General features: G+C 45.1%; 1 protein-coding gene across 1 annotated transcript in view; it reads right to left on the bottom strand.

Annotated features, from left to right (window-relative positions):
- The window catches only part of MTRF1L (mitochondrial translation release factor 1 like), a 248,651-nt gene that overhangs the window by 52,168 nt on the left and 181,623 nt on the right, over window positions 1-14,860 (bottom strand). Inside the window, exon 6 of the mRNA XM_086927223.1 lies at window positions 10,358-10,494. Coding sequence (XP_086783349.1) covers window positions 10,358-10,494 — 137 coding nt within the window. The remainder of the gene's footprint in view (window positions 1-10,357; window positions 10,495-14,860) is intronic.

The raw sequence follows: 14,860 nt of genomic DNA, 5'->3' as shown, positions 1-14,860 counted from the left end.
TAGGGAGTCAGAAGAGAGTCCTTTGATCATAGACTTGGGATGTGGGTGGGAGTAATTGTTCGGCAAGTTGGGGGAGCCGGAGTGGGTGGGGGAGGGGGACTCGGGGAGGGTATGTTGTACAGTACACAATTGAGAGGCACACACGACATACACAAATGTAGGAACATTACAACCAATCGGAATGGCAGTCACCACAGACAATAGGAATGACCTAAATGTTCCATCTTGGAACGTGAGGGGGCTGAATGACCCGTGAAAAAGGAGCAGGTGCTGGGATATCTAGATCGGCATCATGTCATGGTGGCCCTTCTGCAGGAAACCCATTTACAACCCAGTAGCACACCCCAATTCGCAACTAAATGGGTGTCCATGGATGTTTTGCATCGTACTCTGGCTATTTCAGAGGGGTGGCCATCCTTATTAGGCGAGGGGTCCAGTTTGTGATGGGTGGGATGGATGTTAATGGGAGATACTGTCTGATTTGGTGGAAACTGAACTCACGCGATGTAACCATTGCAAACTACTACGGACCCAATACTGACGATACACACGCCTTGCTCTTGCTGTGGGGTAAAATCCAGACGCTAGGATCTACATATGTTATATGGGGAGGGAGGACATGGGGAGACAATCAAAACCCCAGGCTGAAGCGAGAGCTTCTTGCTCTCCAGCACCTGCTCTAAGCGGCTCTGCGGCAGGTCAAGCCTCAGATGGCCGCCGGTACCTGGCTCTGCACCTCCGGTCCCCGTGCCGCCATGCGGGACTACGAGAAAGAGACCGCCTTCCTGGGAGAGTGGGGGCCCTTCCAGCACAACCAAACAGCAGAATAACTATGGGTCAAAGAATAGAATGTGTCTTTTCAGAAGTGTGTCTGAGTGAGTGTGTGTTGAAACAGAGGTATGAACAGCACACAACAAAGTATCGCACTTGATGAGAAGATGTCCATCAGTTTATCGTTGTTTACCGCCCTGTCATCATTTGGAACCTTTCCCAAGACGTGGAAGCAAAGTTGTTGCTATTTTGACACGGGAAAGGAAAGTGCGTGGTAACTTACTTGATAAACTGAAGAGCAGTGCAAGAAAGAAAGATTGTGAGAATCAAAAAGATAAGAGAAAGGAGTGCTCTGTGTTTAAAATTGGATAATGAACGCTAAGGAATTTTATTCTGGTGCCGTTCATTTCCAAGGTTAAAAAATTAGGTGCAAGACTGTCAGTGAGTAACCCTAATAATCACGGATTTATATTGTAGTGGTCAACATGTTTCTGCGGTCTAGTGATCAATGAATATCTGCCGCTTCATCAGGACCTAAAGTACATGCTACTGCTCAAAAGTGCGTTAAAAATAGGATACAGATATCACCTTATCAATCCTGGTGTCCTCCTTTAGGGTTAGAGGAACGTGCCTCACCTCACCTGGCAACAGCTCAGGAGGATAGTGCACCGCTCTGCCCGTCGGTACACACGGCAGCCGTCTGTGCTGCTGGGGAGGCCCTTCCAGCACACCATCTTCTTCCTGCTCAGCGCCAGCATCATCCCCAATGGCTTCAACGGGCTCTCGGCGGGTGTCCTGTCCGCCACCCCGGAACACCGCTGCCTGGTGCCCACTGGTGCCAACCTCAGTGAACCTGGAGGAACGCCAGCCTGCTGCTGGAGAAGCAGGCGGGTGGGGTTCAGGCGGAGAGCAGGTGCCGCCGGTACCGGCTGGAGCTTCTGACGAACTTCTCGGCCATCACCTACCCACACGGTCCTGGGGCTGGCTTTCCCTTGATCTCCTTTCCTTTTTCCCCCACGTCCTCTCCCCTCTCACTCCACCTCCCCTTTCCCTCTTTATTTGTCTCTCCGGACTTTGGACATAGTTCTTCCTCGTCTCCCTGCTAGGGCTTCTTCCTCCCCTCCTTTTTCTATTAATTCTCTCAACCTCGTTATTTGTTTACTGTACCTTTCTACGCCATTGTGACTGATGTACTTTGTAACACAGTATTCCTCTGCCATTGCGCTGTGATACCTACGGGTCTAGCAAGCGCTTTATAATCCTTTTGATGTATCTTATAATGCAACGCTTCCCCTGGTTATGAGCTCTGATACCTCCGGGTCTAGATAGCGCTATTTAACCTACGCAAATCAATTAAACTAAAAACTGTTTTTTTCCTGAAACGTTAAGACCTGAGCAACATGGCTGATGTTCAGTGGAGCTGCTTGACAGCTAATGAGGAGTCTGGCCCTGGTTATCCCCCTTGACCATCACCTACCCAGCCGGACATTGGGCATTGCTACTCCTCGTCTCCCCGCTATTACTACTTCCTCCCGTTGTTTGTTTATTGTACCTACTACACTATTGTAACTGCTATAATTTGTAACGCAGTCTTCCTCTGCTATGGCGCTCCGATACCTACGGGTCTAGCCGGCGCTTTATTTTCCTTTTTGATGTACCTTATAATTCAACGTTCACCTGGTTATGCGCTCTGATACCTCGGGGTCTCGATAGCGCCATATAACCTTCGCATAGCAAATAAACTAAAAATGGGCTTTTCCTGAACACGGAGACCTGAGCAACATGGCTGATGTTTAGTGGAGCTGCTTGACAGCTAACGAGGAGTCTGGCCCTGGTTTTCCCCCTTGACCATCACCTACCCAGCCGGACATTGGGCATTGCTCCTCCTCGTCTCCCCGCTATTACTACTTCCTCCCATTGTTTGTTTATTGTACCTACTACACTATTGTAACTGCTATAATTTGTAACGCAGTCTTCCTCTGCTATGGCGCTCTGATACCTACGGGTCTAGCCGGCGCTTTATTTTCCTTTTTGATGTACCTTATAATTCAACATTCACCTGGTTATGCGCTCTGATACCTCCGGGTCTCGATAGCGCCATATAACCTTCGCATAGCAAATAAACTAAAAATGGGCTTTTCCTGAACACGGAGACCTGAGCAACATGGCTGATGTTTAGTGGAGCTGCTTGACAGCTAACGAGGAGTCTGGCCCTGGTTTTCCCCCTTGACCATCACCTACCAAGCCGGACATTGTGCATTGTTCCTCCTCGTCTCCCCGCTATTACTCCTCCCTCCCCTCCCTCCTTCGAATTACTGTAACATTGTTTTATGTATATTGTTCATTAATATGCTTTTGTATCTGATGTAACTTGTAACGCAATGATCCTAAATGTAAAGCGCTCTGATACCCTCTTGGGTCAATGTCGCGCTATATAAAACCTTATAAATAAATAAATAAATAAATAGCAAACTACTACGGACCCAATACTGACGATACACACGCCTTGCTCTTCGTGTGGGGTAAAATCCAGATGCTAGGATCTACATATGTTATATGGGGAGGGGATTTTAATACAGTAGTAGACCCACAAAAAGACCGATCCCATGCCTCTGCTGCACACTACACCAATGTGCAGCTCACTCTTCACGACATACTAGAGTCTGATCACCTGCTGGATGCTTGGAGGCACAGTGATCCCTTGCAGAAAGAAGGGACACACTATTCAGCGGTGCATAAAACATGGGCCAGGCTGGACTACCTGTTGGTGGCGGTGGGCATGGCACACTGGCTGGTTAAGGTGATTCACCTGGCCCGCACATACTCGACCACTCCCCGGTGCTGGTGACCTTCCGAACTCCGATAGATCAGGCCCCATATCTTAATTGGCGACTTAACCCCCTGCACCTACAGGATGCAGTGTTTAAAGCGGAAGTGGAACAGGAAATTCAGGACTTATTTGCGAGAAATATAGATTCGGTAGCAAGCTTAACAACAGTGTCGGAGGCATTTAAAGTGGCAGCGCGAGGATGGTGTATCTCTAAAGGAGGAGGTATCCTTAAAGACCTACGTAGGGATCTACGCAGACTGGAGGGCGATTTAAAAACACTGGATAGAGACATAGCAAGCAGGGAGGAGACAGGAGAACTGAAGGCTAGACTGAGGGAAAAAATTACGGAATATGAAGAGGTGGCAGATAGAGAATGTAGATTCAGAGGGAAGCCTTACCTGGCTTGGGTCTATGGGGAGGGGCACCGCCGGGGAGGGCCCAGGCAAATGCAGTGCGCCCTCCTAAATTTAACAACTATATAACTGAACTGCATGATGAACAGGGCCAGATACATAGGAACCTCCCTGAGCAGATTAATACCTTTGTTGCTTATTACAAAAAGCTCTACACCTCGCAGAGGGGCTCCCCTTTGGAATTGCAGGGTTATTTTGAGGACACAGCATTGGCATGGCTGGGGATACACAGCGCACATTTTTAGCTCTTGAACTGGAAGTAGAGAAGATAACGGAGGCAATCATGCATATGTAGTCGGGAAAGCACCAGGATCGGACCGATTGCCGGTAGAATAAAAAAAAAACGTATGTGTCCATACTTGTACCTATCATGAAAGCAGTTTTCTATGAGGCGTTAGAGGGAAGCCTACCGTCCACCATGAGGGAAGCCCAAATAATGCCCTTGTTGAAATCCGGTAAACCCCCGACTAGTTGTGAGTCATATCGCCCCCTATCACTTTTAAACTGTGACACTAAAATCTTAGCGAAAGTATTAGCAACAAGGCTTAATCTCCTCTTAGACCGAATGGTGCTGCCCGACCAAGAGGGATTTGTCCCGAGCCGAGCCACATCCCACAACCTTAGGACTCTCATGGCGGTACTACAAGATATCGACCCGACCAGCCGCGGAGGCTGTCTTTTTGGACGCCATCAAAGATTTTGACTCGGTAGAGTGGGATTACCTCATGGGGACACTGAGGTATATGGGAATGCCAGACGCTTTTGTAAACTGGATAAAACTGCTATTCGCATGGCCACGAGCCGCCGTGCTACTCAATGGATCCAGATCTGAGTCATTTGCAATCACTAGAGGCACGAGGCAGGGGTGCCCACTCTCCCCAGTTTTGTTTGCCTTAGCAATAGAGCCCTTAGCAGTGAAATTAAGACAGCACCATAACCACAGAGCACTGGTGTCCCCGGCCAGGCAGTTGCTTGTCTCCTTATTTGCAGACGACATAACGCTGTATATTCACAAACCACAGGATAACCTCAACCCGGTACTGCTGGAAATCTCTAAATTTGGGGCTATTTCGCGAGTGCAGATAAATTAAACAAATGTATTTATTTATTTTTTTTAAATTGGACTAAGTCAGCAGTCTTCCCCTTCACGGAAAAAACAGCTCAGCACCAACTTGACTACCTTCTGGTGGGGGAAACAGGAGACTTTAAGTACCTGGGTTTACACGTTACAAGAGACAAAGAAGCACTAATGCTCACAAATTATGGATTGGCTATAGACAGGGTGACGGATAAAATTTCTTAATGTATAAATTTGCCCCTCTCAATGGCAGGACGAATATCTTTAATCAAGATGACGGTACGGGCGAAATTTTTATATTTGTTTATAAATATTCCTTACCAAACGGGCAGATTTTTTTTCAGCACATTAAAAACGCAGCTGGTGCGGCTCATATGGGGGGGTAAGCAAGAACGGTTGAGCATGGCCACACTGATGTTACCATATCATCAAGGAGGATACGATGTCTCCAATTTTGAACAATATTACTACAGTGCACAAGCACACTTCGCAATATACTGGTTCCATCCACCCCCATTCATGCCTCATCTTGAGGTGGAATATGGTTACATGGCCCCGACACCCCCAGAGGGATATTGGTTTACACAACCCAAAGAGAGAGGGAGAGACCCGTTCACGGTGGACTGCAAAGTGAACGCATGGAGAAGGCTTGCACGTGTGGAAGGAGTGCAGCTGATGTACTCCCCTAGAGTGCCGTTGAGACATTTCCCGCTTTTGCCAGTTATAACCGAGAGTATATGCCACAAACTGCTAGACAAGCTGCAGTATAGAACCTGGGGTGATCTATACGTAGGGGGGCAATTCCACACGAAAGAACAGTTCTTTGGGGAGTGGGAGCCCACGTTCATGGATACGTTTATATACACCCAACTCAGACAGAGTGTAAGAGCTAAAACCCCGGAATTCCCAATGGAGCCTGATGTACTGGAGTCCCTGCACCTGCTCTTGCACACTGACATCCCCAAACATACCATATCGTTGTTGTATAAACGGGTGAGAGGCCACGTTTGTGAGGATAATGATATCCAGTTTTTAGTAAGGATGAGATCATAGATATTGGTGGCGTGTTTACTAGCTGACCTGCAATTGAGAAGTAAGCATTTCAGTTGTTCAGTCAATTGGGAGTAGGAGTCTGGCGGATGTTAACCCGCTAGTGGTTTTCGCTATTTATAAAACTGGAATTGTAGACAGGTTCTCTGTAAGGGTTGGCGTGGACAGTTTGGATTTGACCCGGTAGGGACTTGTCAGAGCATAGAGGGAGTGAATAAGATACGGGTAGATCAAGGGTCTCGCTTGACGATGGATAGTCCTTAAATCTTCTGGGGCAAGAGGAGGCTTTTGGAAGGGGTGAAGTTTTCAAGGTGTTGGGAAAAGTGATGGGGACAGGGGAAGGAATTGTGTCAATATGGACACTAGTTTGGTTCCCTTGTGATCTAAATATGCCGAGTAAGGGGAGATGTATGATAGTAATGGCCTTCAGTTCTCTGAGTTCTTTTGTGATAAGGCGCAGGTGACACAAGATCTCATCAAGACGAGCGGCCCAATCTGGTTTTTGGTAGTTGGATAAGGGTTGTGTGGGTGGTTCCAGGGGGTTGGGGGGGGGTCCTTCAGTGATTGCTGCGGGTACCAAGGAGGCATAGGGGAGGTTAACTCCATGGCTGCTAAGGGTTTTCCCCCCCGGTGCTGGGATCCCACATTTACCATTGTTCATGACGAGCTCAGCTCGTCATGAGTGTATGGAGGTGTACATCATGACCAGCTGAGCTCGTCATGAGCGTCCAAGGGGTTAAAGAGAGTGCATAAGGCAGTGTGGTCTTGTTGAGTCTCTGTTAAGGAGAGAAGAGAAGCCGGTGGTGCATGGCGGGTGTTAGGGTTTGTGTGTGGCAGATGTGATGAGGGCAGAGAAAGGGGCGTGCTAGGGTAGATCAAGCAGAGAGGTCCCACAAAGGAAAAAGGGGGTGAGAAATACGGAGAGGGACCCTCAACAAGATATCCAGTTTGGATCCGTCTAGAGCCCGGAGAGGTGTGAGGGACTGTAGGCTGCTTGGTTTGTAGGTGATGTAGGCTGTGTAGGTGCTAATGATACTAAGTCAGGGGACTGGATGAAACCGAGTTCGCCTCTGGAGTGAGTGGGGTTATGATCAGATTTGGTCACCCCAGGCCTGGGAAGGGATCAGAGATTGAAAAGGTTTGTAAGATCATGTTTTAAGGGGGAAGGAGAAGACTTGCAATTAATAGCTGTCTTGAGGGTCGTGAAGGTATTATCCATCTTGGCTAAATTGTGATCCGAAGCTTGAATTGGGATAATCCCGTTCTTGTAAAGGGAAATTGTAGCGTTCGCATGGTAGAGTGATGGGGGCGAGGCTGTAAGTTTTAAGCTGTACTGTGTTTTCCTGGTACCTGTTATCCGAAGCATGGAGTGGAAGACATTCCTCCATTGTGCCTTTGTTCTGGTTGTTTTACATGAATGAATAGTTTGTGAAATACTGTTTTATCAGAATAACATGCACAGTGGGAATAGTAATCTCTTGTTACTCAACGCAGCCTTTCAGTAGGCCACAAGCTTTAACTCCACCTTTGTCAGGACACGCATTTAATTGCATACATATATATCACCAACTTCATCAGAAGAACCCAGAGGATACGCCTACCTCCTTACACCTAGGACCCCCAGAGCATCCATCATCTGTGGCGTCCCTCAAGGCTCATTCCTTAGCCACACTATCTTCAATAACTACAAAATCCCCTGGTCAGCGTCGTCACAACCCATGGACTAAACATCATAGCCTACGCAGGCGACAGCTAGCTCAACCTCTTGTTATCAGAAGACCCCTCCACCAAAAGACCCAACTTCCACAGATGCATGACGATTGTCGCCGACTGGATAAGAAGCAACTGCCTGAAACTTGACACTGACAAAACTGACCTCCAGACACTCTTTGCTCCCACAGACCTGAACATCGACCACCTACTCACTGGCAGGGACCAGCTCACTACAGTAAACACCACAGTCATCATGAACTCGTCCACTCAGGATCATCCACGACCCCTGCCCCACCACATTTTTAACGTTGGAAGCAAGGAGATCGGCAGATAGCTTACTTCAATCCTCAACGCATGCATCACCACAGCCACCTTCCCAGAAGAATGGAAGCATGTAGAGGTTAAACCCTTTTTCTAGAAACCGTCTGCCGATCCCCACAGACTCATAAGCTAGAGCCCCATCTCTCTGCTACCTTTTCCCTCCAAAGTCGATGACAAAACAATCAACCTTCAACTCACTGAACACATGGGTAAGAACAACTGCTGGACACCCCCCAATCTGGATTCCGCACCAATCCCAGCAATGAGATGCCTGATCGCTGCCACAGACATTAGAACCCTCCTAGACCGGGAAGGAACTGAAGCCCAGATCCTACTTGACCTCTCAGCAGCATTCAAAACCAAATCCAAACACAAACCTTAGAAGAGGTTTCATCACATCGGAATCCAAGGTGACGCACTTGAATGGATCGCCTCATTCCTAACCAGAAGAACCCAGATGATCTGCCTAGCTCCTTTCGCCTCCAACCCCAAGAGCATCATCTGCGGTGTCTGTAAAGGGTCATCCCTCAGCCTCTTCAACACCTAAATAAAACCCCCGTGCAAACATCACCCAGTGACTGAACATCATATCCTACGTAGACGACACCCAGGTCATCAGATATCAGAAGATTCTCCACCACAAGAGCCAACTTCCAAAGATGCACGATGAGCATATCTGACTGGATGAGAAACAGCTGAATGAAATTCAGCACCAACAAAACTGAGGGTCTGATCTTCGGGAACTACACCTGCCCTTGGAGCAACTCTTTGAGACCTTCCGAACTATGCCCGCAACCTTAGCACCATCCTTGACAGCAAACACACAATGAAGAGCCAGATCAACTCAGTCTTTCTTTTTGGAGTTTTATATAGCGTGTAGTAGACCCGAAGATATCGGGTATCAGAGCGCTTTACATGAGCACCAGTTTTGTTACAGACTAACACATTCATTTTTTTTTTGTTAGGCACAGGCAGATAAGTGATTTATCCAGAATCTCAGGGTGTTGAGCGTCGTTGCTGAGATTCGATCCAGGTTACCCAGCTTCGAGGTCGACGGATCTAGCTGTAAGCCTACATCCTCCCCCACTCTCTTCTGCCATCTTCTTCACTCCTCACATGCTCCACAAAATCTTCAAATGGCTCCCCATCAGCACAAGATTAGCCATCATCGAAGCCCTGGTCAAAAGCCTGCTGGACTACAGAAACACACTCTAAGCATGAATCACCAACCACCTCCTGAGGAGACTGAAGATCATTCAGAACGCTGTGGCCAGTCTCATCCTCGCCCTCACCAAACTGACCCACATCACCCCACCCCCCACCTCATGAAGCTCCTCTGGCTCCCCAGTCACGAGATATCAATTCAAGATGCTGATCAACACCTACAAAGCCCTCCATGATCAAGGACCAGTATACATCAACCAGCGCATAAACATTTAGCTACCTTTCAGACACCTGCACTCCTCCTCCCTCTCCCTTGCGCTCACACCCCCATATCCGCCGATGCAACTGTGGAGGTCACTCCTTCTCCTAACTCTGTACCAAATCCTGGAATGGCCTCCCGCTTCATCTCTGGACCCCACCCTCTCTTTCAGAGTTCAAGAAGAGACTCAAGACCTGGCTATTCAACTGAACCCCTCAAAACAGCAGCGCTCAGTGCCTGGATACCCACTTGGGTGATTAGTTGCGCTCTACAATTCCTATTCATCTTTACCAAGCAGAGTGATTGTTTTTGCCTGTTCCACAAATGCTCATATTGAGATAAAAAACATTTTTGCTCACTAAAAAATATGGCCTCCAGTCTCCCACTGCAAACCAGTCTGGTTATCTGCTTATTACCCAGATGGGTGATACTCCTATATTTTATTTTACTTTTCAAATTACTCCAGGGAACGTGTTCAACCTTTTTTTTTTATTGAGACACATATACATTTCTCATTTACTGTGTAACCCACCTCAAATGGGGGCTGCGTACAAATTCTCACACCACTGTGTAAATGCATTCCTTGTCTTTCAGCAATCTGGTCAGACTAAACAATTTTTGTTTGGTGCAGTCTACAACTCGAATTTGCAATATGACAATCACCAATCCCTAACAAAAGGCACATCTCACCTCTTCCAGACATTATGTACTTTTCCTGTAAACTCGAAACAAAAAAAGCTGATTTGAGGCTCACCCACCTGAATTTTTCTTGCACTGTGTCTCTTGCTCATTTCTTCATCAAGCTTCATGCTATACAATTTTGCACGGAGAACCTGCATCGCTTTCTCTTTATTTTTGATCTGAGACCTTTCTTGTTGACATTCAGACACCACACCTGTTTACCAAACAAAGCAACAGAAAAAGAACATTATATAATAAAGTAATCGTATGCTTTAAGAAATCACAGATTGAATGTAATGGTGTCCCTATCTTAGTCTGTAACATGATTCATGGTTTCGTTTCTCGGAGGACAGAAAAGTTTACCAACGCGTCACTTTAAGATGCGGTTGCAGAGACAACTATGCTCTACTTTGACAAGTCTCACCAACTTTTTTCTACTTTATCTTCATAGAGAACGTCATAAGCCTAGTGTTCAAAAAGATATAATATTTACTATTAAATCTGGTATTTTATCATGCATATGCTACTGTGTGGGGATGACCAGAAATATTTCTAAATCGCTGGTCCTGGGTTGTGGCCTGCAGCTGTCTGAGGATGATTCAGTCTCGATGAGTTATGGACTTCATTCGGTGTTCGTATTAATTTAACTGATAGTCTGCTTTGAGTGGTAATTTCCATGACAATGAGGAAATGCTGTACCTACGAGTTGTAAGACACCCAATTCCCCCCCCCCCCGCTCTAGAATTATGATTTGCACTCAAAGCAGTGAATGATACTGCTGCAAGAGAATTGTGTACAGAGCTTGCTTCCGAGTAGGTGCTTGAAATCTATTAGTGCTAGAAGCAGTACAGCTGTGAAACTGTCTGCCCTTCATATGCTCTAGGGTAAATGGATGCTGTTGGAGAACAAAGTTTGGAACACCATATGAAAGAAATGCAGTCTTCCAAGTGAGAGACCACTGGGTTCTGCTTTAAACAAAGTCAGTAGATCTTGTCTTGCTTCTACGTGAAGGCATGTGGTAATCAAATGGATTGCTGTTGGGTCCAGAGCTTACATAACAGTTTTATGGAGTAAGTTGGAGAGGCTGGCACAAGCCATTGAGTATTGTTCACACAAGGCGCCTCCCCTAATCAAGAGGGGGCTGTGACATCGCAGAGTAACTTGAAAAGAAAAGCAAAATAGGGTGTAGCGGCCAGGCTTGAAAGGGATCTTGTTAACCTGGTGCTGCATCCAGGATCTAGAACTCATCCTTCCAATTTGTCCATACAACTCTCTACCTTGGGGCATGACATCACAAGCAGAGAGTTAAACCAGATTAAGTGGCTAGGGCATACGAAAAGGGTTCGGATGAAGAACAATGCGGAGAAGGAGCAATAGCAGGCCTCCATGAATGAGACAAAGGCACACAAAGGAATTTTACAAACCTCTTTAATGCTCTTTGATCAAGAGATAAAACAGGAGTACCATTCTGATAGTGCATCCGACAGCCATTAGCGAGTCATGACCTTATGCATGGCATTAATCTTTCAGGGAAAACAGATACCTTATTTTCAGGTCTTAATGGTAGCTGTCTGCGCAACGCTTCAGAACCTTGGTAACTGAATCAAAATAAAAGAAATAGTCCTCTACGACTAGGTGACTGTGAAAGAAGAAGCATCAGGGAAGATTAAGAATCTGGAATTATACACGCAGGATCTAAAAGCAAAGATCTTCATCATTGTTCACAAGTTTACAACATCTGTGTAGGGAACTTGAAAGACTGAGCTAACAAAAAGGCTTCAGAAAACTTTTTAGAGGATGCTAGGAGAGTTGTGATCTTTAGACTAGGTACGCCCCTTGTATTGGATCTCACAGATAACCAACACCCTGCAGCTAGGATTCAGAAAACATTTGAACAGGTCTTAAAATCAGAGATGTTTACAATTTGAGAAAATTATGGTCAATGGATTCCTCGCACAAAGAAATTGACTTTTTCATGGATGATATTCTATTATTCCTAAGTGTACAAATCAGAATACTATTTAGGGTGGGCGACTTTCCACCTCAAGGAAAACTCACAACTTGGTAGGGTGAAAACTGAAAGTCATTAAATTAACTTGTGCTCAACCCCCTGGTAGCTACAGCGCAGAGCTAACAAACTGAACTTAAATGTATGCAAAACCAAAACAGTAATAAAGTTAAAACACCAAACTGTAAAAATCCTAAACCAATTTAGAAAAATAAAGAAAAATGTAATAAACCTAACAAGACCAAAGTGACAAAACTCGAATATGGGGAACCAGAATTATGAACTTTGAAATATTTAAGTGAAAATAGGGCTAAAAAGCACCACACGCCTAAGGTAGTAAATGGTTGTGGTATACCAAGACCTAGGTGTTGTTGAGGCAAGCCAGAATGAAGGCCCGGTTGGATACAACAAGTTGATTGGTCCCAGTTAAAACTTTAAAGTCCAAAAGTTACAAAAAGTTTCAAAGTCGGAATACAAAAAGGGACTTTATTATTGTTTTTGTAAGAAAAGTTGTCTCCTAGCGGGACAAAACTGAAATTGTTGCATCTGCTATGGAACAGCAGTACAGATACCTGCAGGAGTTTGGTCCCATTAAGAGCCTGGATACCCAGAGGCCTCTTCACTTCTTCCAAGCCCAGAAAGTGGGGTACCACATTTATGCCTGGCACTAACTCAAGGTTACTTCTTAACCAATGGGGTAAATGTTCCTGGGACCAGCCCTGCCCACTTTATTCAGTATTTCCCATTTGGTTTGCCAAAATGCCATGAGTCCAGGCATTTTCAAGATAGCAAAACTCTAAGGCCACACTAAACATGGGCTCTGGAGGTTGTGGGTGTGAGGGCGTCCACTATGGTAATCACTAGTGTCCTTCCACATCTAACACTAATATTCAGTTTGAAGCAGGCTCTGTACACTCAACAAACCAAGTAACACAAGTCTGGTAATATAAAAGCAGGGTCCTTCAGCAACCAGGCAAGGGATACACAAAAATAGTTCTGGCACCTTGTTCTCGCCCTTTCAAGTGCACCAAAGCGATACACGTTGCTCAATAGACATTTCAGGCAGTCTTTGAAATTGTGGGGTCAACAAAATGTCCTCAGCCCCCACTTTGCAAATTCTATTGAGCACAGAGATATCTCTGCCCATTCAGGTTAGCCTTTTGTGTGCTCCTGGGAGGAATTTCAAGCCACTTTCACACTTCCTCTTGGGCGGAAAATAAACTCTTAGTTTCTGGAGAGTTAATACAAATTGGCCATCAGCAAGAGAAAATGGTAACCTTTTGGAGGTTTATTTTCCATAATACTTATTAAAACTCAAACGTTATCATTAAATAGGTTATTTAATAACTATTAAAAACAGTTGCTTATTTTGCTACCTGTCCCATTACTGCGATGCAGAATTAGTATCTTAAAGAGGACTCTTATTCTCTACATAGGACAGCTTGGCAGCCTCTGAGAAAATAGTTTTTATGGCATAGTCAATACAGGGATATGGAAATATTAATAGTCTATCTGTCCCACATCTAAATATCCTGCCTCGCTCGTGAAAGAGTTATTTTGACAAGTCACACCACATGTTCTACACTGCATAAGTCAGTCTACACAAAGTAGACCTGAAGCCATGTTTGCATTGCTACTATAGTGGATGGCACAATAGGTTTTGCAGTCCACTTGTGGCATTTAATTTCCAGGACCTGGAGGTATTTTCTACACTATATACTTGGGATTTACAGGCACATTAAGTGTGCAAATCAAGAATAAGCCAATGTAACGATATTTAATGTAGAAACGTAGGCACGTTTCTCCTGGTTAGTGGGGGTTAAAGTGCAGAGTTCTAAATCTAGCAAAAATAGCATTCTGAAAAAGGTGAAAAACCAGTGGTGACCACACACAAATGGCAGATTTCCCACACTAAGTGTGCCCATATTGTTGGTACTGCCCTTACTTCATGAATTGGAAACATTTAGAACAGTAGTTCGAGCTACAACATTAATCTTTCCACGTCTAAGTAAGCAATCACATTAAGCAAAAGTAATGATTGAAACCTTGAATGGTTGTTTTAACCCGATACAGGCCAAATAGTATTAAATATTTAAGGATGCACATTTAAGAAATACCAATTTTCTCTCTCTGGCTAAGTAAACAAGTTTACTGCAGGAGTCAAAGGTAAACTGACACACTGGAAAGGACTATATACTATTAGGTTTAGTTAGGATGGAGTACAATAGAGTATGGTTAGGATAGAGTACAATAGAGTATATCTGTATCCTACAGACACTGTTTTGTAACTCCTTTAGGCAATTAGACAAGCTTCAAGAATTCCTTATACAAACCAGGTCTATAAGTAGGTTAGAAGACAACAGTTTTTATACATATTTTTATAGCACTTGGCAGTTTCCAAAACTGTGGATAACAGATTTAGCTAATATTCATTTTCACTGTCATAAAGTTACGGACCTCGTAAGGATGGAGGTTGATTAACCTTTTTTGGAATTCAAACTCGTAATCGCAGTTCAAAGAAAGCTATACAGAACTGCTTTGAAATGCCTGCAATTCTGAAACACATTTTTAT

This window comes from Lissotriton vulgaris, chromosome 6, assembly GCF_964263255.1.
Source record: "Lissotriton vulgaris chromosome 6, aLisVul1.2, whole genome shotgun sequence".
Lineage (NCBI taxonomy): Eukaryota > Metazoa > Chordata > Amphibia > Caudata > Salamandridae > Lissotriton > Lissotriton vulgaris.
The sequence above is the reverse complement of the archived record's forward strand: the minus strand, read 5'-3'. Positions and strand labels throughout refer to the sequence as shown.